Below are 26,062 nucleotides of genomic sequence, written 5' to 3'. Positions count from 1 at the left end.
TAAAAAATAAAAATAAAAAAAAAAAAAAAAAAAAAAAAAAAAAAGGAGGAAAGGATTGCTCCAGGTGAGGGTCAACCAGGGCAGGTTACATGAACAAGATGGTGTCATAGAGAAGGAGGAGAATGGCATTCCAGGTGGAAGGCACAGAATGAATACAGCCCCAGGGCACAGAGGGAAGATGGCTACTGTGGTACTTACTGGAAATCCCGGCAGCCCAGGTATGCCCTCCGGACCCTGTGACATACCAAAGATAAAATAGGCTGGTTAGCAGCAGCATTTCCAGAGCCAGCAGGAACGCTGTGCCTCAGGGGCCCACCCCCTCCCAGCAGCTCCCAAAGACCCAAGCATGTTCCCACGGTGGGGGGTGTCTCACGATCCATGTTGCAGACGAGGATGTTGAGGCCCAAGAGGGGAAGGGACCGTGCAGAGTCACGCGGCTGGTTAGTGACGGAGTCAGAAACTGTGCCCAGGAGCCCAGAGTCCCCACTGCCACCCCACCCCCATGCAGGACTCTGCATTTGAAGGGTCTGCCTTCTCCTCTGTGAAATCACTTGATACATGTTCTTGGAGAAGCAGCCCCTAATTTCTGAGGCGTGGGCTCGAAGGGTGTGCCGAGGTATTTGGGGGTGGAAGACTCAGTGCTTCTTCCTCAGAGAAGAACAAACAGTGTGCGGTTCACTCCACATTGGCCGGGACTCTTCTTCCTGCCGGCCCAGGTACCCACATGCTCATTAAATGTCTGACTTTGGCAGAATACATAGAGAGACAGACAACTGGAGAGCAACACGTTTCTCAACCCACTGTATATACAGTGGGGTGGGGAAGCAGAAGGGTGCCAGCTGGGACTTGAGTCCCCTCAGGGAGGGATGGGCCTCTGAGTAGGAAAATTCTGGCCCTTCATTAGGAACGAAAAGGATCCTTGGATTTGCTAAAGGAAGGACGGGGATTGGCAGGGAAGGCAGATTCTAGGGGTGCGGGGAGGGAGAAGGGATGGGGCAGACAAGCCCCAGGGACTCTTAGGACAGAGATGCCGAATCTTTGATTTTAGAGGGTATTTTCCTTTAGTAATAACCCGCCTAATAACCCCAAACCTCTAATTGTTTGGGAAATACCAAGACCCTTTGTGAGATGACTTTTTCTTGAGAGCTGGTTTGCTTTAGGGGTTAACTATTGGGGTATTTTGAGTGATTTTACAGAAACCAAGGAAAAGAAGCCCCATTGGCTGTAGTAAAGAGACGGCAGAAGTACCCACCAACAGAGGTCCCTCAGCAGGACAGGCTGGCTCTAGAAGAACGTCCCAGATATCTGCAGAAGCCTTGGGGGGAGCACCAAGTTCTCCCCAGAACATGGATGCTGGGGGTGGAGGCCAACCTCATTAGGGACCACAGGGGTGGGTGGGCTGCCCAGCTGTGGAAGTATAAGCCTCAATCTGCATGTGGGCTTGCACCAAGTGCTGCCATTTGCAAAGCAGATTCACATCCACCAACCTCTTACGAGCTGCCCTAAAGGCAGCTGAGGCAGTGTCAGAGGACAGGCTCAGAGGCTCAGAGTGGTGTGTGGACATGGGCTGGAACCCCAGGGCTCCTCAGACCACAGCTCTTTCCTCTCTTTCCGGCTGTCACCAGCAGATGCTAGGAGGTGCAACGGGGATTTATGGCACAGGCTGCAGGAAGGAGCTTCCTTCCTTTTAGGTCTCCTTATGCCATAGGCCGACTCTGCAGACTTGCAGAGATACTGCAGCTTTGCTAAGTGGTCCCGATCTCTAACAGGGGGCTGGAAAGACCAAAGCAGGTCACGTTCTCTCCTTGTGCGCTGGTTTTCCCATTAGCACAAGGCTAGGTCTCCCTAGGCTCTTCCCGTTCTAGGAGATGAGATCATGCAAATAAAAGCAGGCCAAAGGCATCCCACAGACGTCAATCGGTTTGTTACTTAGGATTCTTTGCTTTCCATGACACATACTTCCGATACATGAGACTGGAAGCTTCCACTGCATTGGACACAAAACTTCCCGAGTGATCAAATTAATGTGATAGCAACTTCTCAGAAAACGCAAAGTTCTTTTTTCCATTCTATTCTGACATATTCTAGCTCCATGCTTCAGGAGCTAAAAAGATGCCAAACCAACCCAGCTTAGTTTCAGCAGGGTATCTGGGAAGAACTTCACTCTAGGGCAGCTGTGGATACACACCGGAGGCCCAATGAGCTTAGGGATATCCGAAAGATTCAGGAACCCGTGGGTGATGTTAACCAAAGACTGAAAAGAGAGAAAACAGAAAATGAGACAGAGGGTAGCACATTCCACCTTGTTCCTGGCAAGGAGTCTTTAACTGAAGTCACCCCAGCACCGCAGAGCAGAGGCAAACGCAACACCCTAAACTCACTGCCAGCACATCCATCCCCTCCCCACCCCTTATGAAACAGCGCTGAGCTGCTGTAGACTTTCTTCTTTCAATTAACCTTAAAACTGCACCATCCATGGGGTGTCTGGGTGGCTCAGTCGGTCAAGCGTCTGACTTTGGCTCAGGTCATGATCTCACGGTTCGTGAGGTCGAGCCCCGCGTTGGGCTCTGTGTGGACAGCTCAGAGTCTGGAGCCTGCTTCGGATTCTGTGTCTCCCTCTCCCTCTCTGCCCCTCCCCTGCTTGCACTCTGTCTCTCTCTCTCTCTCTCTCTCTCTCTCTCTCTCAAAAATAAATAAACATTAAAAAATTTTCTTAATAAAAATAAAAAAATTGCACCATCTATGAATGTCTTCTTTTTTGAAATTTTAAACACACACACATATACTTTTAAAGCATATATTTCCATATATGTCTCCATAGAAAGCATGCAGCGTTGACAGTGTGTGTGTCCGTGTGCCTATTTTACGTCAACGGCATCAGGCTGAACGCAGAATTCTTCAACTTGCTTCTTCCAACAATGGAGCATGGATGTCTTTCCACATGGAACTGGGGGGTATGGACACTTTTGTTTTAATGGATTGCTGAAGAGTGGTCTAAAGGGGCCTTGTAACTTACACTGCTACCAAAGCATATGAGACTCACTATTTCACCACACCCTTACCCACCCTGGATATTTGTAATCATTTTTTTTTTTTAACTGTAGGCATCCTTTTTTCCCCAGTTATTTGGGATTTTTCTGTCTCTCTGTCATCTACCAGTATGGCATCACTTGTCTCAGAAGAGCCACAGTTTTTCACCAGTGTGATGCTCTCACGTGAAGGGGACCTTGCTCTGCTCCCTGCCCACACCCCAGCCTTCTCTACAGTTTTCCACCACTCTCTACACCCTCCACACCCATCAGCCTCCTGTGCCTTGGATTCACTCACGTTTTCTGATTCTGTGCTGTGGCTCAGAGTGTGCCTGCCAGCTGAATTCTGGAAGTCCTGTCCTTTGTGCCTACCTGGTAAGATCCTTCTCAGCTCCTAAATCCCTGCTCAAAGACACCTCCTCCAGAAAGGCTTCCTTAATTTCACGTACCCCAAAACATCTTTCCTCACTCTTCCCCCACTTATGTTCCTGTGCCTCTCTGTCACAGCCATTCTCTTGACTGCAGATGCTGCCAATAAGAGGAGTATTCTGGAAGTGCTGTGTGAGAGAACCGTGGTACCGGGGCAGGAGCAGACACAAGGGGTGTGCTGGTAGGTGGAAATGCCAATGCCAGATGCCAGCTACATGCCCTCTGTGTAACCACCATCCCTGAAGTTGTGGACAACTTTCTCTCCCCTTTAGCGAAGGCAGAAAATACATAGTCATGCTCCAACCTGGCTGGTACTCACACTGGACAAGACCTCGATGTGCCCTGGCGGCCCCCTGGGCCCAGGGGGTCCCACAATGCTGGCTCCATCCATCCCTCTGTCACCCTGGATACAACAGTGATAGTGGAAAAAAATTCATTGTACATGGATAATGCTCCTAGAAGCTGGCTGGAAATTTCTCCCACCCCCGCCTCAGATCTGTGACCTCACCTTGGGCCCCTGGTCTCCTTTTTCTCCTTTGGGACCCTGGTAAAACAAACAAAACAAACAAAGAAACAGACATTCTTTGGTTTTCTTCTCTTCACTTTGTTTACTCCTCATCTATCCTCACATCTTGCCATATCTCCCTCAGCTCCCACACGGATTTTGCCCCAGATAAGGGGAGCAAAAGATGTGGGGCAAATCCCCCTTCCAGAATCAGAAGGAAGAACACCCACGGAGGCTCTCTCCTAGCATGGGGTGAGTGTCCTCTTAACCCTGACTCTCAGAGCCCTCTGCATCTGGAGGATAGGGAAGGTCTAATTTAACCGCAGAGAGGGCTATGCTGCTTGTCCCTTCGAGGCTCTGTTTCTGCTGGGCTGGCGTGCTTAGCTCTGGGTCCCATTTGACAAACATAATGAGATCTGGGGGTTGGTCCTCTTGAGAGCAGGAAATCATTGCAGAAGAGGGACAACATCTCCCCAGGGTTGGACGCAGTGGGAAGGGGCACTTGTTGGGAGCACAGGGTTCTGAAATGAGGCAGCAGGTAGGAGGCAATGAAGCAGACATGCTTGATGGTAAGGGACTAGAGAGAGAGGGAAAGGGAGAGAAAGAGAGAGAGAGAGATAAAGATGACTTTCAAGTTTTCCCCTATGATGTTTTGTGCAAAACTCCTGTGCTGCTCCTTAAAGAAACAGGTTGTAAAGAGCACCCAGTCTCCCCGCTGCATGGCTGGAAGCTGGAGGTGCAGAGAGGGTGAGTTACCAAAAGGAACAGGGCCACGGCGGCACCCCACAGCTTCCCCACTCCAGCAGGACAATATGACAATCCTCAAAATGAACGTTTCAAAACTCAACCTACACTTGAAACCGCTGGTCCAGAGATCCTGGGTTCATGCAACAGCCTGATGCTTCCAGACCCTTCGGTATCCTGGAGAAGGAGGAAGAATGAGAATTTCACATCCAATTCCAGAGCACACTCGTGTGCCAGGTGTGGAGCTGGGACCTGGAGCTGGCTGGGCCCAGTGGGGAATCACACACAGCCTCTGCCCTCGGACCCCCATTCTCTTAGCTGGTTTTTCCAACAGCCCCTAGTGCCCATTGTTCTTTAACCACAAAAAGGGTGGGGGAGTACCTCAAATCCAAGTCCCATTGCACATCCAGGGCCTGGGGGCCCTGGGGGTCCAGGAGGCCCTGGAGGTCCCATGACCCCAGGAGCGCCAACTTGTCCGTTTTTCCCCGGAGGTCCTGGTAAGCCTCTGCTGCCAGGGTCACCCTGTAAGGAAGAGGGCGGGCTGATTGTGCAGCCCTGGGGTCGCTGGTAAAAGGAGTAACATACACGCCTGAGTTGGGAAATCGTTCTTTGAACTAAATGAGGTTGATGGATTTTCTGATGGGCACTGCTTCCAGGTACAGAAACCACGGTCTTGCTGACACTTGGAGACAAGCGGATGCGCTCCTGTGCACGTGTCTGTGCGGAGGGAGGGCGTGGGAAAGGAGCAGGTGGTTTCCCCCTCCCTCTCTAGTGGGTCTGCGGTCCCAGAACAGTTCCTGAGATGTGTTTCTCTCTGAGAACACATCTGAGAGATGTGTTTCTCTCCCCGATGCTTATATACTCAGCAGTCCAGCCCAGCAGTCCAATTACAGTAAACCCAGAGAAAGGGGAAGAATAAGAAAGCTTTCTTTTTTTTTTTCTTTTACCTTTTCACCGGCTGACCCATTAGGCCCTCTTGCTCCCTGAGGGGGGGGAAAAAAAAGCAAGAAAAAGGCCCAATTAATATATATTTCAGTAGGTATATTCCAAAGAAAATGCAGAATTAGAGGCTCTCGAGTAACAGGTTATTAGATGAGCTGACTTGAAAAATCCATTTTTCAACTCTTAGCTCATTACCTACCTTAAGAGTAAAAAGGAGAAGTTGGAGGTTAACCAGGGAGAGACTGCAGAAGAAGAATTCCCTTGGAGAATTATCTGTGTACTGGCGGGTCCCTTACCCCACCCCTCCCATGTTGGAAATAAAGAGATAGGTCTGCTACTTGAGGCCAAGAAAGGGACTTCAAAAACTTGATATGTATTCCCTAGACTTTTGGAGAATTGTGAACTGGTGACTGGCTTTCTTCCGGAAATATCTAAAGACAAAGGCTGGCTGGAGTGGCCCCAGAATGGGGTTGGGGAGTGTTTCTCTAAAGCAGGTTACATGTATACCCCTAATGGGGGCCACAAAATAGGTTTTCTGGGGGGTAACATGTGGGTCCCACAGAATGGAGCCGGCTGTGAGCTCTGAGCAGAGGGCAGAACCAATGGGAACTGGTGGCCAGGAGTGGTCAACCACAGGAGATATGGCCCTACATCAGGGGACTGTGGTTGGGGGCCTCCAATGGGAGAAACTCTGAGGACTCACAAAAGGAGTCAGGAAAACATCCTGACACCCGATGATGATGTACCCACCATCTAAGGCTGTGCCCTTCCCCAGTCCCCTCTTATTCTAGGTTGGATTGCCCTTCCAATATCAAATCCACAGGAAGGACAAAGTGGCTAGTTCCAAAATAACATGCTCAAAAATAAGATGGTGAATGACACTGAATCTGAAAATAGTGAGGGATACCAAAGGGGAAAATACAGAAAGCTGAAGCCACAGACTTCAGTAGTGGAAAGAAAGCACAGGGGAAAAAGTATCCTGCAGAAGTGGTGGTGGAAGCGAGGGGCAGGGTGTGGTACTGATGGGCAGATAGGTCGAAATTCCGGAGCAGGAAAGCCAGCCAGCCCTGCCCATTCCCCCTCACCTCCCAGCCCCCACTCCTAGAACAATAAGAGCTGTTTACTGGAGCCAGGGCATCGGATGAGCCCCGGGTGGCTAGGGAATCCTGGGAGATCCAGGGATACCCCAAACTCCTAAGACCAGCTGCTGAGGTGCCCTGCCTGATGGCACACCCCACTGCCCCCATCCTGAAACCCAGTGAAACCTGCAAGCCTCAGAAGTAGCCGCTGCCCAACTCCCCAACAATCTGTATGAACAGAGGCAGAAAACAGACCAAAGAGAGATTCCAACTTTGAAAGCAAACACACGAGCAAGAAACAACACATATCAGAGGGAGGGCAACACTATCAAAGAGAGGCATACAAAAATAAAAACTAAAATAAATAAAATAAAATAAAAATAAACATTTAAGAAAGACAGGCAGCAGTGCCGGCAATACAATGTATGCCCAAGGAAGGAGCGTGAAGAACACAACCTTATCAGGACTTTAAGCGTACAATACATATTCTCAGGGAGAAAAGGGAGGCTATTACAGCCATGAAACATGGACAAATTATTATGAAATAAGCACAATGCTTATAGGAAAGAATGAATTAGAGACCTTAGAAATAAAAATACATGAACTGTTGAAAGGAAGTCATCTGTAAAGGCTGAATAACAAGAGATGCACCTTGTCACAATCAGGCTGCAGTCGCCCAGGGCATTAGCAGGTGCAGGGAGGGGAAGGGGTGCTTCGGCGAAGGAAGCAGTGGTGGCTGGGCTCAGAGGCTTCTCTGCCTGCCGCTTGGCCCTGGAGAAACTACCTGTGACCATTCACCATGGGCAGAAACAAAAACAATCGGGTTCCAGTTTTGCTGCCTAATCTGGAGGCTGCGGTTTCTGCGCCTGCATTTCTTGGGCGTGACCAGCCGCGCCATCATCTGCTGCCTGTCGCAATCTGTCCTTGAAGGAAGTGCCAACCGTATGCACCTTTCCAGTAACAAGTCAAATCACAGTCAGGGAAATTGTGAGAGAGAAGTCAAATTAGCTTCATCTCTTGACTTCTGGACTCTATTCTCTGAAAACCTTACTGTTGTGTTGCCAGCTGAGCCTGTCAAAGAAAATTATGTTTGGAAAGTGAAAAACTGTCTTTTTTAAATTGCCTTCCCAGCTCTTCAAATTAAGAGTATGTCTTGTAGCAGTTTCATAGGAAGTCTAGAAGATATTTTGGACCTTGAGTTACCGGTCTCAGAAGCAGATGATTTTATCCAGCTTGTACATGCAAAAAGGTAGTATTTAGACCCATTCCATTGGCTCACAGATTTGGTGGCCACCATTTTGGAATCTGAGCAGATCAGCTTGCGGATGGGAGTGCTCGTCTTAACTGGAATTTACACGAACAGATCGAGTGACAACTGGGAAACTCCAATTACAAGAGTCAGCAAAGACTCTCTGCTCCCAAAATGATAATGGCAGACCTATATCCAATTCCTCGGGGTGAGGCTTGTGTGTCTTACAATTTCAGCCAGCCAAGCTGCAGGTCTGGTTGTGGAGATGAAGTGTGGAGAGGTCAGTTCTACAAGGGAAATACTGTAAAAGAATGAGGTGCAGGAGTGCTACAAAATCATGCTTCAGAATGCATTAGAAATTTCTGCTCATTATAGTTATCAGATTTGCCAAGGACATTATTAGACTTCAACACACAGGAACATCAAAAAACCTAATAAATACATGGATTGTCGTTTTCTGTTGTGGTATTTCAGATGGCACAACTTACTGCCTTGTGGCTGTCTGTCACTTTTGCTCATGGTGTTTGTTACATCGATAACTTCAATTAGTTACAATTACAATTGACCTTGGTCTATTTGGTTTTATGGAGGCCCATAATCCTGATTTTGTACCAAACACATATGATGGTTAAAGGAGATATTAAATAGGAAATCGGGCCACTATTGGAATTTTTAATTGAAATAAGCTGTTACGAGCTCCAAACCCATTACTGGATCCTTGTTAAACACATGTGGGTCCCATAGAATGGAGCCAGCTGTGAGTTCTGAGCAGAGGGGAGGACCAAAGGGAACTGGTGGCCAGGAGTGGTCAACCACAGGAGATATGGCCCTACATCAGGGGACTGTGGTTGGGGGCCTCCAATGGGAGAATCTCTGAGGATTCACAAAAGGAGTCAGGAAAATATCCTGACACCCGATTATGATGTACTCACTGCTTAGGTTCTTAAGGGGCACCCTGTTTTTAGTGTGTAAGATTTAGATAATTGCTCAAAACCAAACTGGGGTTACATAGAGAAAGGGAAGGCGATGATGAATTACTTGCATTTCTTCTCATCCCATGGGGAAGACAGAATCTGCTTTATAAGGCCCAACACTGACATTTTGGTGGCTCAGTGAGATCATTCAAAGCCCATTACGGGGAACTCCATGTCCCTCAGCAGTTCTGGACACTGAAGAAAATGTCAAAACACAAGCTCTTTTCTGCCTCGGTGTCCCAGCACCTTTTGACACTGAAGAATACAATGAATCATTCAGAGTGTGAACGAAGGAAAAGAGTGACAATAGTAAATGCTACATGTGTGCCGCAGATCCGGCTGTCACAGTGTGCAATGCAAAAAGCAGAAAGGAATGTCATAGAGACGCATCTCCGGCACGTTCTTCAGCATCCTTTCCAGGAACATTCAGTAGCTGAGAAATCAGGATACTCTTCGCCTGTTCCTTCCTGGGCTAAAGATCTCAGAGTAGCTGTTCATCTTAATTTTGGGAAAATAAATTAAGGAGTACTCCTATCATGGAACTCAACATAGAATCAACTATTTATTTCAAGAATTCTTAATGACCATCCACATTTTGATGACAATCCTACATTTGAAAATAATGATTATATATGACAATATTTTTTTTTCCAGTCAGATAAGCTTGGACCTCATTCTCTGGGAAAAAACTCCCCTTTAGACAACTGCCCAGACTGGTCTATGCGCCCTGTAAGTGAGAAGGAGGCTGCTTTCTGAGCAGCATGAGAAAAGATCTCCTTACAAGAATCCATGCAACTGCGGAAGGCACTTCCTGGCAAGAAATGAGTCCCTTGGAGGTGTGCAAGCCTGAAGTACAGATATTGTGGAGGGGAGTCAAGGATCAGCTGTATCATTGGATCTTATGCTGGGTTCCCTCCCAGAGACTGCTCATTTTCTGTAGTACATTTCTATTATTTTACATCCATACTATGCTCCTTGGTTTACTTTTGGCTTTTAAAAGTTATTTTTAGGTAAATGTCATCTGCAACGATTCCTTTGAGCTCTCCAGATGTAAGTTTCCAAGTCCTTCTAGAATCTGCTTTTACTTGACCAGAAAGCATCTTATGCACATAGTGCAATGAATTAGGACTCACAGCAAATTTTGGGGGGTGGAGGTGGGGAATGTAATTGATCTCCAACAATCATCCTATACAAGCCTGCCACCCTGTGCACGGCTGCTCCCCTGAACAGTGCAGAGCGTGCTTACTCTGGTGTCAGCGTGCGGATGTGGGCACGGGTATTTTTAAATGCCAGACGAGCAAGGGAGGGGCATGTGGGGGCGGGTGCAGGAGAGCTGGCAAGAAGGACAGGGAGGAACAGTGTGGGTCTGTGATGTTTCCCGAAGAATCTAATTTCTTATGAAATAGTCGGTACTTATAGAGAGAGTTCTATACAGCTTGACAACCGTTTCTTTCTTCTTTTTCTGAGAAAGGAGGTTTCTGTGAAAATCGAGTTACTGTTTCAATTAAAATAAACACACTGGAGAGCTGTCGGAAACTGGAAAATCAGTTCCGTGAAGATGGTGGTGTCTAGGGAGTTGACATTTTCCACGACTTCATGCCGTGGAGCACACAGAAGACCTTGGTCCTTATCCCAGCTGGGAGGGACCCTTCCTCCTCTGAACCCCAGTTAAACTCATGCCTGCCTGTATCACCACACAGAGGCTTACCTTATCTTTATTGCCCTCCTTTGCAGGGGACTTGGCTTATCTCATCAACCCCGGATGGGAACACTGTAGGGGCAGGAACCCCGCCTCCAAGGCACCACGTGGGGTTTGCAGACCGAAGAGAGACAGGCTTACAGAGAATGAAGAGAGTGAAGGGAGCAGCAGATTCGCCAGCCAAACGCTAACAGGGGCCTGAGCCAGAAACTAAGGACACACAGACAGTGCTAGTGCTGTTTGTCAGGGGAGGGGTGGGGGCACAGGTAAGCTAACATTGGCTAAGAGGAGTCCCAGCAGAACAAATACCGTGCTAACGGAAAGCGCAGGAAGGAGGGCTCCCTTCTGCTAATAGGGAGTCTGAAAGGGCTTCTCAGAGGATGTATCCTAACTGGCCCTTGGAGGATGAGAAAAGGGAAAGATCACCTGAGATGGGGAGAAAGCATGTGCAAAGGCCAGGGGGCTGTCCAGGAAGAGCATGCCCACAGTAGTGCTGCTGGTTGACCCAGAAGCCACGTGAGGGAGCAGCAGGAGATGGAGCTGGGAAGGCAGGTCTGCACACAGTCAGGGTTCAGTGCCTTCTCAGTGGAGAGGGCTGTGACTGGAGAGAGCCTGCAGCAGGAAGATGGACAGGTGCGGCAGGTGGGCAGAAGCTGGGTTACAGGTGGGGAGATGGGACGCTGGCGAGAAGCCTGATGCCATCATGCGGGCCAGGAGAGGTGAACATCAGATCAGGGTGGAGACAGGCAAGAGAGGTGACTGTCAGGCAGGCCAGTCCTAGCAACAGGTGGGGCACGGCAGGAAAAGAGAGGAAGAAGGGGTTAGAGATTCTGCCTTTGCATCCTCGTGACTGGGTAGATGGCAGCACCATTCACTAAAGCTGGAGATGCTGAGCTCAGGTTTGGGCATCAAGAGCCCTGGGATGGGGACATCCAGCAGAGAGAGGATTAGGAGGGGATCAGAAAGGGTCCTTCACCTAAGAGGCAAGGACAGGCCCAGAGGTCAGAGACAGTGTGGGCCTGGTGGCCCCCATGTGTTGGAACCCCCCCTGCCCGTACCTTCTCCCCCTTCATCCCAGGAAGGCCGGAGGCTCCATCGGGTCCAGGCTGTCCCTCGGGGCCCTGGAGAACATCAGCGACAATCAGCTCATAACATCTCTGATAGGAATCAAGCATGAACCTTTCTTGGAAAAGGAGGCCAGGGCTGGGATGACGGAGTGGGTGAGGCCAGTGGGTCCAGGAGCATTGTGTTGGTCCAGGGTGGAATGCTGGTCCCTGGCCCCAGCATGGCCACTGCTGGCTGTGTACCCCTGGACGAGTGTCCTTCATTCTCTGGGTTGCATTTTCCCCTCTGAGGGGGAACAGGAGGTTGAGTCAGACTAGAGGGTCTCTAAGGACCCCCTGCCCCAGGCCCTGCACGTTGATATGTCCTATAATTCCAAGATTCCACGAGTCTGCATTTCCTATACTAAGATAAAGCTGCAAAACAGTGTATAGGATGGTGTGTTTCTCGGCTTCTGCTTCTTATGAGCCTTAGTAATGACTCAGCTGAGGAGGACTTTTGTTTACAAATGTTAGCTAGCTGCTCGTTCTCTATCGTGAGTCTTCATGCTGGGGTATGGGGTCTGTACACCCCACCTTGGATAGAGGAAGTCTCATGGCCATGGAGAGGGGGACATGACCCCAGGGGCTCACCGGGGGCCCAGGTTCACCAGCAGCTCCATCCTTTCCAGGTGATCCAGGGGGTCCCATGAAAACATCAGTTCCTGGTTTTCCTGGAATCCCAGGTGAGCCGGGTGGGCCCGGGGGACCTGGGGGACCCTAAAAGGCAGATACTCTGTTAAGAAACAGCAGGGGAGAAAGACATATGTTTTCACTCACATGTGGAACTTGAGAAACTTAACAGAAGACCATGGTGGGGAGGGAAGGAGAAAAAATAGTTTCAAACAGAGAGGGAGGCAAACCATAAGAGACTCTTGAGTGTGGAGAACGAACTGAAGGTTGATTTGGGGTGGGGGGGAACAGAGGGAAAGTTGGTGATGGGCACTGAGGAGGGCACTTGTTGGGACGAGCACTGGGTGTTGTATGTAAGTGATGAGTCGGGGGAATCTACCCCCAAAACCAAGAGCACACTGTATACACTGTATGTTAGCTAACTTGACAATAAATTATTAGAAAAAAGAAAAGAAAAGAAACAGCGGGGGAGGGGATAAACATATACAGAACATCAGAACATATATGTTCCACCCATTCTCTCTTTTCCTCACAGTAACACTGTAAGTAGAGACTGGTATTCCCACTTAGCTGATGGGGAACTAAGGCTCAGTAGGATATTGTGGCTTGGTTTGAGCTCACCCACTCACAGCTAATATTAGAAAATCTGGGATTTTAACCCAAGTCTTTCTGAGCCCATTATATCATGTTTTCTCCATATATATACATATGTGTGTGTGTGTGTGTGTGTGTGTGTGTGTGTGTGTGTATATATATATATATAATAAAAATCCAATCAGTTGGAATTTTCAGAGGTGCTCTGGCTAACTTAGTTTTCTGATTACCTGGCAGAGTGGTCAAAAACTGCCTGTTGTTAACCCTTATTAAAAGGGTTATATACTACTCTGCAGTGTACTAGTCTCTTTCGCTTCTGGCTGGGTTGGCTGATCCCACCAGCCCGGAAGACCCATGTGACTCCCACTCCACTTATCCAGCGAGTCCAGAACCCTTCCTTCCCTATCCTGAGGAGGAGGCAGATGGGTAACTGAGTGGAGTGTCCTAGGTAGGGATTCAGCACTGGGACTCAGACGAAGGGCTGGCGGGGAGGTTGGGGCCCCGGAACAAAGCCATCAGCTGCAGCTGGAGAAGAGAGGTGCTTCCCAGGAACCAGGGACGATGGGGGCCCCGCCTTGGACTGAAGGCTGGGGGAGCAGGAGCAAAGAGGGAGAAGGAGTGGTCTGAACTGGTAGTAGGGGTTGCATCAGGGTAGGGAGGATTTCAAGAAGGGCCTGGAAGCCAAGTGCTAAATGCTACCTAGAGAAGAGGCCAGCAGTCAGTTCTGTATCATCGGTAAAGGGGATGGGGGCAGAGCCAAGGCAGTGGTGAAGGTCATGGGCATACTTGCTGTGAAATAGCCCCGAATGCCAGGGAAAGGGGGCAAGTGGGAAAGTGGAGGTCCTAAATATAAACTAAGGCTCATATTCACTTAAAACAAAACTGACTGAAGTGGAAAATGCCAAACATATACAAATGTGGAGGGAAAGTATAATCCTCCTGATTATCGAGAGGGCAATCCCAGGCACCAGGTAGTGTCATTCTCACACTTACTCTTAACAGCTCCTCAGTGCGCACGAGGTCCCCAGAGCCAGAGCCGACGTCTGATCCCCAGCCCAGGCCAGAGCCCTCGGCCTCAGCGCTCACCTGGAGAGAGAAGAAAGTCCCACCACTTGGTTTCACCTGCTACTCCAAGGACAGCCACGTCACCAAAACTCTTCCCTGATTCTGTAGCCCAGTAACTGCTGCTGCCCACTTTCCTTCCAGCCTTTTCTCCCACTTCCCCCTCCACTGCTCCCCTCCTCCCTCACCACCTCCCGCTGCACAGCCAATAGGTCCTCAAACATACTATGCTCTTTCACATCTTCTCAGCCTCCCTTCCTGCCTTTCAAACTCCTACTCATCCTTCAAGGCCTAGTTCCACTCTCACCTCCTCCATGAAGCCCTCTTACCTACCCCATTTCCAGGTGGAATTCATCTCTCCCTACTCTGTGTTCCCCACTAACCTCTACTGAGGTCTCGATTTGGTAGTAGGGCCACCTGACTTGAAGCTCAGTTGCATGTGTCTGTCAGCCCCTCTAGACTCTAGACCCAGAATCTGCCCAATCCTGAGATACCTCTGGATGCCCAGTATCTAGCATAAGATCTGGTACCAAGAAGACACTCAGTGCATACTTGTTGAATGCCATCAAATTCCTCCAAAGAACAAAAGGTAATTTCTGAAACTCTTTTCTGGTATTTAATTCCCAAAGACAGGAACCAGGAGAGGCTTAATTCAATCATGGAATGTCCGTGGGGCACCTGCTAAGAGGCTCCAAGGAGGAGTTGGGCTGGGTTTAGAGGGGCGGCAGTGGTGTGCACATGCAGAAGGGAGGTAGTGACAGGGTGGCTGCTGCCACCGTCTGAGGGACCGGGAGGCACTGCACAGCTAGACTCGGGGCTTGTAGACTGACCGGATGGGGTGTGGGAGGCAGAGGGCCACTGCAGGTTGTTTCCTGATTTCTGTCTTGGTGACCAGGAAGATGGGGTGCCACTCCCAGAGACGGGAGCGTCCTGAGGGAGGAGCGGGTCTGGGGGGATGGTGACGAGCTGTTTGGGACGTGGTTGACAGACGCGTGGGTCCTTCAGGGTGCAGGATATGAATGGGACATAAACAGACTCTGCTCCTGAGCTCACTGAGCCCCGAGGTCTCACTGGAGGCATCTTGGATTGAAAGGTAGAATCATTAGGGGCGCCTGGGTGACTCAGTCGGTTAAGCGCCGGACTTCGGCTCAGGTCATGATCCCACGGTTTGCAGGTTAAAGCCCTCCATCAGGATCTGTGCTGAAGGCTCAGAGCCTGGAGTCTGCTTTGGTTTCTGTGTCTCCCTCTCTCTCTGACCCCCCACCGCTTGTGCTGTCTCTCTCTCTCTCTCTCTCTCTCAGAAACGTTGAAAAAATTTTTAAAAATAAAAGAAAGGTAGAATCCTTAGCCTGTGGCTACTTGTCAGCAACCCCAGTCCCTTAACACTGTGTGTGTGAGGAACCTGGACAGGGGGTCTCACCGTGGCTGCAGTAGGCCTGACAGGTTCAGGGTGGCCAGGAAGCCCCTCCCCAGCTTCACCCTAAAGAGAACGAGATGGTCAGTGGAGTGCTAGGCAACCACCCCCCCCCCCGCCACTGTCCCTCCTCTTCTCTGTAGAAACCACTCATCTTTAAGATGAAGCTTCTGCAGGGGTGAAGAAGGCTTTGTTTTCTGCGCCAGCCCAAGGGCACCTTGTCCCACCCTGGGCTCAGGAGCCCTTTGTTTCTGCACCACATGTGTAGGGTAGGTGGATATGGTAGAAATAACCAGGCAGTAGGGACCCTCCCCACCCTGTCACCTAGGACCACCCCCCCCCCCCCCCCCCCATCTAGGTCCTGCCAGAGCCTGGTAGCCAGGCCCAGCATGCCTCCCTCTGAAGCAGGTCCTGGTCGCCCTGCCCCTCCCACCAGCCCTGTAGCCTGTCTTGCCTATAGGCCTGCCTCCTCTGACAAAAAAGGTGTCAGAATGGCCTGAGCCCCAGGAAGGAATGGAAACATGAACGGTAAATCTGCACAAAACCTGAGTGGTATGATGTCCTCCTCTGACTCTCTTACTGCTCCCCAGAACACTGGTGACATCTAAAGTCCACTGAGGAGGTCAGATCAAAGTGAGGACACCACCCTCCCCAATGTCCTCACAGGCAGCCTCAAGAGGCATCAGGGCCGGAGCACCCTCCACCCTGGGAGACGGCCTCAGCCCTGGGGAAGGTGAGGAGGGCAGAGGACCAGGACCAGCGGGCTGACAAAGAGTCTCCAGAGGCAGCCAGGTTGCTGCCTATTGCCAGAGTAGGCTCCCTGAGCAGGACCTCCCCAGGATGTGGGGCTCCTGGGGGGCCATGGCCCTGGTTGCTGCGGGCATATCCCCTCGGCAACAGTTAAACTTCACTGTTGCTTCAGAAGGAGGAGTTTGTTGTTTTTCTGTGGTGACAGACACCAGACAAAGCAGTTCCACCAACATCACCTCATTTCATTCTGACTACTTCTGTGTGGGGTAGTCATCACCACCCCTGTTTTACAGATGGAGAAACCGGAGCACAGAAGGGGTAAAGATCTCTCCAAAAATTCTACAGCTACTACAAGCACACCCAGGTCTCTGAAGCTCCCGTTTGCCTGAAGCTTTCCCAGGAAAAAAATTCAGGGACAGAGCCTGGAGTCTAGCCACAGGACACCAGAATTGGAAGGACCCTCTGATTACAGGTGGAGAAACTGGCTGCAGAGGTCAAGGTCACTGGTTGGTAAGATGTGGCAAGAATTGAGCCCCACAATGTTTTTGTGGGTCTCCCCGACTCTCAATTTGGTTTCTTTGGGGCTCAGTCCTCTCAGTACTCCTGCTATTTCCTTGACCAGAATTGACTAACCCCAAATAACATGCTCAAGGCACATGACCAGATCCAGTGTGGTCTCTAGAATGGTCACAGCACCAGCCTTTTCTCCTTTGGGCCCAACCTGCCCTTCCATTCCCACATGCCCTCTCTGATCCTAAAACAAAAAGATGTGGTTAAAACCTGGTCTATGCATTTGGGACGTGGAGTGGCTCAGCTCTGATGAGTGAGCTGTTTAGCAAGCTGAGGATGGCCAGGGGCCTTGCAGCAAGCCCCATGAAGACAGAGGTGTGGCCCTCTAGTCTCTGCTGTGTCCCTAACACCCAGAAGACACTAGGCTCTTAATAGTATTTGCCAAACGACTAGTGGGAAGACCTTAGAAATGGAGTGACCTCATTTGAACTGCAGGGACCTTGCTGACCAACTTCTGACCTATGTCTGAAGACGGGTGGTTGTGGACACTGCAAAAACCAAAGGTAGAAAGTGCAGACACCAAGGTTTTCACCCCTACTCATCTCCCGGGAGCAATGTGGCCCTGTGTGACCCCTAACCTCTCTGGGCCTCATCTGCAAAATAATTCAATATACTAATTTGTTGAGTGTGTACCATGCACTAGGTAAACTTTTTCATGTGTTAATTCATTTAATCCCCAGCACAACCTGAGACGCGAGTACTATGACCCCATTTTATGTATGAGTAACCAAAGATACAGGTGAGAAATTTGTCACAGGTCTACGGCAGGGCCAGATGTGGATGTCCCTTTCATTCACTGCTTTGGCTGACTCTGAGATTCATAATGATCCTAATAAGGTTCCAGAGTGAGTGCTCGCTTGACTGGTCCCTATTGTGCTTTTAAACCATTTGCTCAAACAGAGGCTTCCATTTCACCTCATTGCCAGTTCCTGACACAGGCACTTAGGGGTGATCTGTTATTAGTCACGTGCCAGGATGAAATACTGTGTGTTTGTCTTTCCCTCCCCACTTCCCTGCCCCCCCCCCCCTCAGCCCAACTCTTCTTAGAGCTTTTAAAAATTCCCATTGTAAAAGCCATACGCTCATGGCGAAAACACCAAACTGTATTAGGAACCTACCATCCTTCCACAGTTCTGCCACTTTGAGACCACAACTACTAACGATCAGGGAGGGCATTTCCTTCCAGGGTTTGTGAGTGTGTCTATTCTTCTTCTTATTTTTTTTTTTTTTAAGTAGGCTTCATGCCCAGTGCAAAGCCCAATGTGGGGCTTGAAGTCATGACCCTGAAATCAAGACCTGAGCTGAGATCAAGAGTTGGACACTTATCCGACTAAGCCACCCAGGGGCCCCAACTTTTAAATAGTTAAGACCACACAACGTAACTGAAGTTTATAACCAGCTTTTATCACCCGACATTATGTTGTATTTCTCCCATCATTAAATACTCCTAAGAAGTATAACTTTAATAGCTGCATGATGTTCCATTACTTGAATATACTTTATTCAATCAACCCCCTACTGTTGTCTAGTTAAACCGTGTTCAATTCTATTCTATTATGGGCAATACTGAGATTAGCAAATTTGCACACAGTTTTTTTTACATATAAGACTACCTCCTTTAGGATTAATTCCTAGAACAGAAGTTTCTGGATCAATAATATGTCGTTTTACGGTTGTTAACATGTGTTGACAAAGAACTTTCTCAGAAATAGTAATCTACCTTCCCACCAACACAGCTGGTCTGGGGAGGCCCTCGAGTGCCAACTTGTCCAAGTGGAAAAAACAAGGGATCGAAGGACAAATGACCCAGTTTCTCCAACAAATTGATGGTACAAAGAAAAAGGAAGGTGGGAGACAATCATAGACCCAAAGAGGCTTAAGAAACACATCAGCCAAACACAGTGTGTAGTAAGTGTTGGGATCCAGAGACAAACTAATTGCAAAAAGGCATTTTTTAACAACTAGGGTATCAGACAATATGAAGGAACCATTGTTAATGTTGTTAGAAGGATAATGACATCCAATCAGAATGACCACTGATGGACAGCATTGTGGCTAATGCTGGAGGGGGGAGTCCCAGATCAACCTATTAGCAATGTGCATTAAAGTATTTACCAGTTAGATGATGCCATATTTGGGATTTACTTAAACATATTTCCAGCCTCCATCTCTGCTCCAAAAAGATGGCCAAAGAAGGTGGAGGAGATAAAGCACACGGGCAAGTTGATATTTATTCACACAGGGTCACGGGTATGGGGGGGGCTTATTATAGTACTCTAAAGCCTTTTGTGAATTTTTACAATTTCCATGATAAAAGGTTTCTGAAAAGGAAAAAGGAGAGCTGGTTCTATGTACATGTGCTGCACTGATGTGGCGTCACTGTGGGGGGATATGGTCTTGGTGTTTTGGCAGTCACAGTGTATGACATCACAGCCATACACTGGGTGGGTCCCAGTGAGTTGTATGGCAGAATCTCCTGGGAGCTTGAACCCCAGGTGGAGGGGCTCCTCAATTGGTCTGGCAGTGGATTCAGACACCTGCAGCGTTTAAAATGTCCTGGTGTCTCTAACGTACCGAGAGCGTTAAAAACCAGAGCTCTTGTCTACCTACCTCTGTTTACAGATGGTAACATTGACATTCAGGACACATCACGGGTCAGTGACATCCCCGGAAAGAACCCTGGCCTCCTGGCCCCCAGTCTGACACCTTTCCACCTCACCACACTCTCAGGGAAGTTCAAGAGCATGAGCTCTGCTGGCCCACATGCCTCAGTTTGAAAGTCACCTCTGCTTCCTCGAGGCATGTAACAGCAGACAGGTTTCTGGAGGTCTCACAACCCTCACCGACAGACTGGGGCCCATTCACCTTGTACCAGACAGAGGTGGTATGAATAGGGTCAGATAAACTCAGAACACAGAGTGTTTCACAAACATCAGTGCAAACAGCTTATTTCCTGCCCCTCAACCGTGAACTCCTTGGGAATAGGAACGAGGCCATGCCCATTTCTATCTCCAAGTGTCTGGACTGAGGCCCTGAGTTGCTGTGCTGAGTCCATGAGTAAGTCAATAAATGAATGGACAGACTCTAAATAAAGAGACAGTTAAGCAGTGCTGACGACCACTGGGCCACTGGACGAGGTCCACACTGGCCTCTGGACGCCAGTGTGCTCTTGAGTCTGATCCCACAGCCCTCCCCTCACGGGCCAGCCCTGGAGCACTGTGAAGGGTCACACGCCTGTAGCTCGAGTCAAGGCTTTGAAAGCGTGGGTAACCAAGTGCTGTTGAGAAGCTGATATACCCTATCTGGTCACCAGATTGTCTCTTAAAAATAGTGACATCTAGGGGCACTTGGGTGGCTTAGTTGGTTGAGCATCTGACTTCAGCTCAGGTCATGATGTCCCGGTTTGTGAGTTTGAGCCCCACATTGGGCTCACGGCTGTCAGACGGTCCACACAGAGCCCACTTCGGATCCTCTGTCCTCCTCTCTGTGCCCTTCCCCCGCTTATGCTCTCTCAAAAATAAATAAATATTAAAAAAAAATAGTGACATCTGGGGGCACCTGGGTGGCTCAGTTGGTTAAGTGTCCGACTCCGGCTCAGGTCATGATCTTGAGGTTCACAGGTTCGGCCTCATGTCAGGCTCTGTGCTGACAGTTCAGAGCCTGGAGCCTGCTTCATAATCTGTATCTCCCTCTCTCTCTGTCCCTCCCCTGCTCACACTCTGTCTCTCTCTCAAAAATAAATACACATTAAAAAAACACTGTGACATCTGAAAGCCATTTCATTCTGATTCACACCCGCCATGCTGACAACCAGCACTAGGTTTCCTCATTCTAAAACACAAAGTTATAGCCCTAAGTGGTAACAGCCCCATGCATGTGTACAGAGCTGTCCAAACATTCCCTGACCTGCGTTCTCTGACATGATCTCAGAGCCACCCTCCCAGAGAGCTGAGGAAATGAGGCCCAAAGTAAAGAAAGTGTTTGCAAGAGGCTACACAGGTATAGCCCAGAAATATAGAAACCCTCGTTGGAAGGGACGTGAGGGTCACCCACACACACCTCCGAGTCCCCACCAAGTCTTACAGGCTTCCCCACATTCAGGATGGGACTCTCATGACATTTGAAATGGGGTCTTTGCATCTTTGCCAGCTCTGCCTATTAGGAAGTTCTCATTTGAAATTGAGGACGATTTGGGACATGAAGCCAGGTGCCCTAGATTTTTATCTCTTGCTTCTTCCTCTGCAAACTGCAGCTTCCTTGTGTGTGCCCAGGATAGACGCCCCTCAAACGCCCAAATTTGGAACTTTATGAACCAAACTGAAACCCGCTCTGAGCCAGCCAGGGGCAGTCCCTCCCAGGACTTTCCTTCTCTCCTCTGTAAGAACGGCCGCGCAAATCTCCGTGCCTCTAACGCCACTTACAGGAGTGACCGTTCTTTCAGAAGCCACTGTGGGTACGGGAAGTGGGGGCCCCTCAGGGAGGGTGCTGTCCAGCTCTTCTGCCACAGCCAGGGGGATGGGCTCCTCCGTGGAGGCGGCTGCTAGGTCTTCCTCATCGCCAGGACCCTGGAAAGCAAAACCAACAAGAGGAGTCACCTCACCTTACCTGTGACGCAACGTGCACACAGCTGCCGGAGAGTCTGGGTGACTGTCGTTTCACAACGCTTTCTTACCTTCGACCGTCATTACCCACCACACATTCGCAGAAGCACAGACTCACAGACTCGGATCCCCCTCCAACAAATGCATCCCCTCTGGTGATGGGGCGCTCCTTCCCCCCTGCCCCCAGCAACCCATTCTGACTTGAGAAAATTCCTGGACAAAGCTAGGAGGTAGCAGGGTCGGGACTCGGATTCTCTGACCCGCTCTGTCATGCTGCTTCCACCGCACCCTGCCTCCCTCCGACGGCGCCTACCCAGCCAGATACGTGCTCTCACAAAGCTGAGGGCTGCATTTGCCCCTGGGGAGGGCCAGTCACTGTTCCTGTCTCGTGACACTGACCCCTCTCCCCGCTGTGAGGCAGACGGGATACCAGAACCACTTACAGAAGTGACCTCTTGCTCAGGGGCCGCTGTGGGTGCGAGGGGAGCCAGACCCTCTGTAGGGACACCACGAGCTTCCTCTTCTTCAGAAGTGCTGAGGGACGCTTCTGCTGCAGCTGCTGCTGTTGTTAACGTTTCTTCACCGACTGGACCCTGAAACAAAATTGGCATGAGAATCGGCCGCCGTTTCTATACCCCTGGGTCAGTGGGTGTGTGAGCGCAGGGAGGAAGCCACGGCCACAGGGATAGCATGGCCAGATAGACAGCCAGATGGATAACACGGCCATAGCTCTGCTCAGGCAAGACCTGCCTTGGCCCACGGACTCCTGGAGCCCCAGGCTGGAGGGCGCCTCTCAGGCCAGTCCACCCACCTCCCGGCTCCCCTACAGCACACCTGTGCCGAGGGCCTGGCCTCAGCCTGCACATCTTTAGCTCCGGGGTAGCTGCTTTCTACTGAGTCAACACTCGCTCCCTACTTCTCTCACCCCATGACAAGTGCTTTGCTTTTCAAGAAGTGGGGGGAGGAAGGAAATGAAGGGGAAAGATAAGGAATGAGGGGTCAAAGATGAGAGATGAAAGAGAAGAAGAAGGAGGAGGGGGAAGAGGAGATAGAGAAGGTGGTGGCAGCCACTTTGTTAATGAAAATAATCCACATAACTTGCAAGGGGCCCAGAAGCGCTATCAGCTGGTCAGGTAAGCATCCCCACTGCAAAGTTTCTCTCGTGGACCAAAGGTGAAAAGGCTGGGAGCAAATGGATGGAGTGATCTCAAAGGCTAATGTTGTTGATATTTGATGGCCAGACAACCCCTCCATTCATGCAGCAAATATCCACTGAGTGCCCACCATCTATGTGCAGGGATAAAGACAGATCAATGAACTAGATGTATATATACTCCCTGTCCTCGCAGAGCTTATGGTTGTAGGGAGCCAGGAATGAACCATTTACCAAGATTATTATTAATTACAATTACGATGAGGCCTTCCAAAGAGAAGTTTGGGCCCCATGAATGTGTCTGAGGAGGAGACTTCACACTCTAGGATGGTCCTTCCATGATAAAGTGGTGTTTGAGCTGAACTCTGAAGGATAAACTGGCATTAAAGGCAGGGCCAAGGGGCGAAAAGGTTCTAGGGAGAGAGGGCAGGGTATGGGAAGATTCTAAGGAAAGAGGCACGTTCAAGAAACTGAAAGAAAGTCAGTGAGGTGGGAGCCCCAAGAAACAGGGAGACGGTGGCCTAAGATGCAGTCACCAAGGCCGGTCAGGCCAGACCCTGCAAGGCCTTGTGGCTGAGTGGGGGAGCAGGGTCTGGAGTGAGGGCGATGGAAGGCTCCATGCACAGGGCTGCCCCTGCAGGAGGAGTCGGGGGAGAGCATGGACAGGTGAGGCAGGGACCTCAGCCCTTGCCTGGATGGGGGACATGCGGTCTCAGTCCACGGGCTGGCATGGGGAAAGGGGCAGGGGAAGGAGGCGGGTCCACAACAGGGAGAAAAACTCAACAAGACTTGATGCTTGACAGGATGTGGGGAATAAGGTAGAGGGAAGAGAATTCTGGATTGGGTAACTAGGGGATGAGGGTCCCAATCATTTGAGGTGGGACCACAAGAGGAGCGGACATGAGGAGTCCAGGTTGGAGTCTGTTGGGTCTGGAGAACCTGAAGGACAGCCACTATGATGACATTACAGGGACAGACCTGCCAAGTGTCCTGTATCTGTATCCCACCTTCATGAGCTGCTAACACTGTCTCCATGCTGCCTAAAAAGAGGGCTGAGAATGCTTGCCCCTGCCTTTGGACCCTGACCTTCCTCTACCCTCTGATAGCCCGCATTTGTGCCCAGAGACAGGCCGTGGCTGTGCCGTCATCACCTCTTCCACTCACGCCCCAGCTCCTGCCCCACTGCTGGTGGGGGTGGTGGGTAATGGGCCCCTGGGACTGCCCCCCGCCGCTGGCTCTCCACCTGTCCCCAGCCTCACTCCCCACCGGCCTGCTGGGACTGTCAGCGTGCGCGGTCCCCAGGCCAACAGGGCTCCACCACATGTGTACCCAGACCTTGGCCGACTCCCCTTCAGAGAAGTGCCCCATCCAGGCTCCTTGGTGTGTGCGGAACAGCATGAAGGCCGGGACCTGCTCCCAGTGGCAACTTCAACCTTGCATCACTTTGCACTCCTTACCAGTGTCACCTGTTCCCCTAGGCCCTGGGTGGACACGGAGAGAGTCACCCCCGCCGTGGGCACGCTGCTGGCCTCCACTTCCCCAGCCGTGCTGACAAGTACCTCGGCCTCTTCAGCTGCTGTGGCTGCCGAGCCTTCTTCAGCATCTGCACCCTGAATGGAAAGGCATCATGAGGGACCTAGCAGCAATCTACTGTGGTCGGCTTGGCTGCAGGCGGCAGACAGCCGAGGCCCGTCGGGCACCTGCACCCTGTTGCTTCCTCGCCTTCAAAGCGCTTGTATATCTGAGACCTCATCCCACACCGCTGCCTCGAATGTGGCACCCACGCAGAAACCCACACCTCACACACCACTCAAGGCAGGAGTCCCTGGACAGCATGCCCCCCGTGTGGCTCACCCAGCTCCTCCCCATAACCCTCAGGGCCACCCACCACGGTTCCTACCGTCTTCGCTCCTCCTAGGAGGGGGGCCTTCGCCGATGCCCAAGTCATGGCGCTGGAGCAAAACCCAGCTTTCCTTCTCGTTAGAGGAGTGAGCTGGCCTCACTGACCACTTCCTCTGATCTCTGATCCCAGCCCCTTGCCTAGACCACAACACAGACCCCAGGCTTGCTTCTCCCACCCCTTCTCCACTTTCTAAATCCTACTCCGACTAGGCCATTAGCCCTTCAGTGATTCCCCACTTCTGAACATGCTCCAGCTCCGACTCGCGGCTCTCAGGTCTCAGAGGCCTCTCCAGCCACATTCCCTACCTCCCCTTGCTCACACGGGACCTCTTTGCATGTTCTTGTTAACGCCCCCAGGGCTCTGTTCCTGCTGGCGTCCCTCCTGGAACACCTGTCTCACTCCCATCTGCCAGGCTCCTTCTAGGTGTCCTCATGGTCTTACCTTCAGCATCTTTTCTCCAGGAAGGCTTGCAGGACCCCAAATCTGGGCTCTTGGCCCCTTTTGGTGCTTCTCCTATTGCACCTCTTACCACTCTGTTCCCAAGAACTGGTCTATCTTATGCACCTGTGCACAGCACATCACTCCACAAACATCCAGATGAGTCAACAGATGCCTCAGCCTCCGAATCCATGTCTATTCAGACCTGATCCCACAAGGCTGTCACTCTGAATTCTGCAGACTGGTAAGGAAACCCAGTGACTCCTCCCACAGAGATGCCCACGACCCCTCAGAAACAGGTGAGGTGGAGAATGGACTCTGAGCTACTCACTGGAGTGACCCCTTCCCCCATGTCCTCAGTGGACAAGGACAGGGCTGGCCCCCTGGTGGGTGCACTGCTGGCCTCCGCTTCCCCAGCGGTGCTGATGGGCACCTCCGCCTCCCCGGCCGCTGCTGTGGCTGCCAAACCTTCTTCAGTGTGCACACTCTGGAACAAAAGCATCGCGAGGGACCACATCACTGAGCCCCTGGCCCTGATCAACGAGCCTGTGGCTGGAGAGAACAGACTGCCCACACCCCTCTCTCTATCAGCTTGCCTTTCTCTAGCTTCTTTTTCTCAAAGCACTTTTCTTATCTTCGACTTCACTGCAGCCCCATGACAGTCCCAGAATCCCAGAATCCCAGGGACAGGAGAGACTACACAATGACTGTATCTGCTGGTTGATTCCAAGCATCTGTTTGCACATGCCAGTGACCAGTGATGCCTGTCTCCTGAGCCAGCCCTGCTCCAGCTCTAAACACTTCTATCTAGAAGCATCTGCCTCCCTGTGACCTCCCCTATGTGCCCATCCAGAAGCTGTAAGAACAAGTAAATGTCTTTGCCCCTGACAGTGCTTCAGAGATGTGTGGGCAGCAGCTCTGACCTCCCCAGCCTTCTCCAGACTGAACTCCATGCTTCCCCCCTTCCCTGTGACTCAGTTTCCCTGGGAAATGCATACCCTTCTCCAGAGGTTACACAGCAGATGCACAAAATAGCAACACCAATTTTGGCTAGGTTTTAAAACCAGGTTTTATCTCAGTTTCCAAAGGTTTTTTTTTTTTTTTCTTTTAAACTTGGGGGTGGGACACAGGTTATTCTGTGTAATTTTGTTTTGTTTTGCAAAAAGTAGTTCTTTTAGACACTAAAAACACTAA

General features: G+C 50.5%; 1 protein-coding gene across 3 annotated transcripts in view; it reads right to left on the bottom strand.

Moving 5' to 3' along the window:
• The window catches only part of COL15A1 (collagen type XV alpha 1 chain), a 108,249-nt gene that overhangs the window by 29,269 nt on the left and 52,918 nt on the right, over window positions 1-26,062 (bottom strand). The window contains exons 8-22 of one of the 3 annotated variants that reach the window (XM_045043847.1): window positions 25,200-25,355; window positions 23,985-24,137; window positions 21,818-21,967; window positions 21,195-21,338; window positions 15,460-15,519; window positions 13,971-14,063; window positions 12,345-12,470; window positions 11,709-11,771; window positions 5,655-5,690; window positions 5,089-5,229; window positions 4,816-4,884; window positions 3,967-4,002; window positions 3,763-3,861; window positions 2,189-2,254; window positions 199-234 (exon numbers count right to left, since the gene is read on the bottom strand). In XM_045043847.1, coding sequence (XP_044899782.1) covers window positions 199-234; window positions 2,189-2,254; window positions 3,763-3,861; window positions 3,967-4,002; window positions 4,816-4,884; window positions 5,089-5,229; window positions 5,655-5,690; window positions 11,709-11,771; window positions 12,345-12,470; window positions 13,971-14,063; window positions 15,460-15,519; window positions 21,195-21,338; window positions 21,818-21,967; window positions 23,985-24,137; window positions 25,200-25,355 — 1,428 coding nt within the window. The remainder of the gene's footprint in view (window positions 1-198; window positions 235-2,188; window positions 2,255-3,762; window positions 3,862-3,966; window positions 4,003-4,815; window positions 4,885-5,088; window positions 5,230-5,654; window positions 5,691-11,708; window positions 11,772-12,344; window positions 12,471-13,970; window positions 14,064-15,459; window positions 15,520-21,194; window positions 21,339-21,817; window positions 21,968-23,984; window positions 24,138-25,199; window positions 25,356-26,062) is intronic. The other 2 variants (XM_006939312.3, XM_045043848.1) reach the window with 2 other exon arrangements.

The sequence above is a fragment of the Felis catus genome, chromosome D4, assembly GCF_018350175.1.
Source record: "Felis catus isolate Fca126 chromosome D4, F.catus_Fca126_mat1.0, whole genome shotgun sequence".
Lineage (NCBI taxonomy): Eukaryota > Metazoa > Chordata > Mammalia > Carnivora > Felidae > Felis > Felis catus.
The sequence above is the reverse complement of the archived record's forward strand: the minus strand, read 5'-3'. Positions and strand labels throughout refer to the sequence as shown.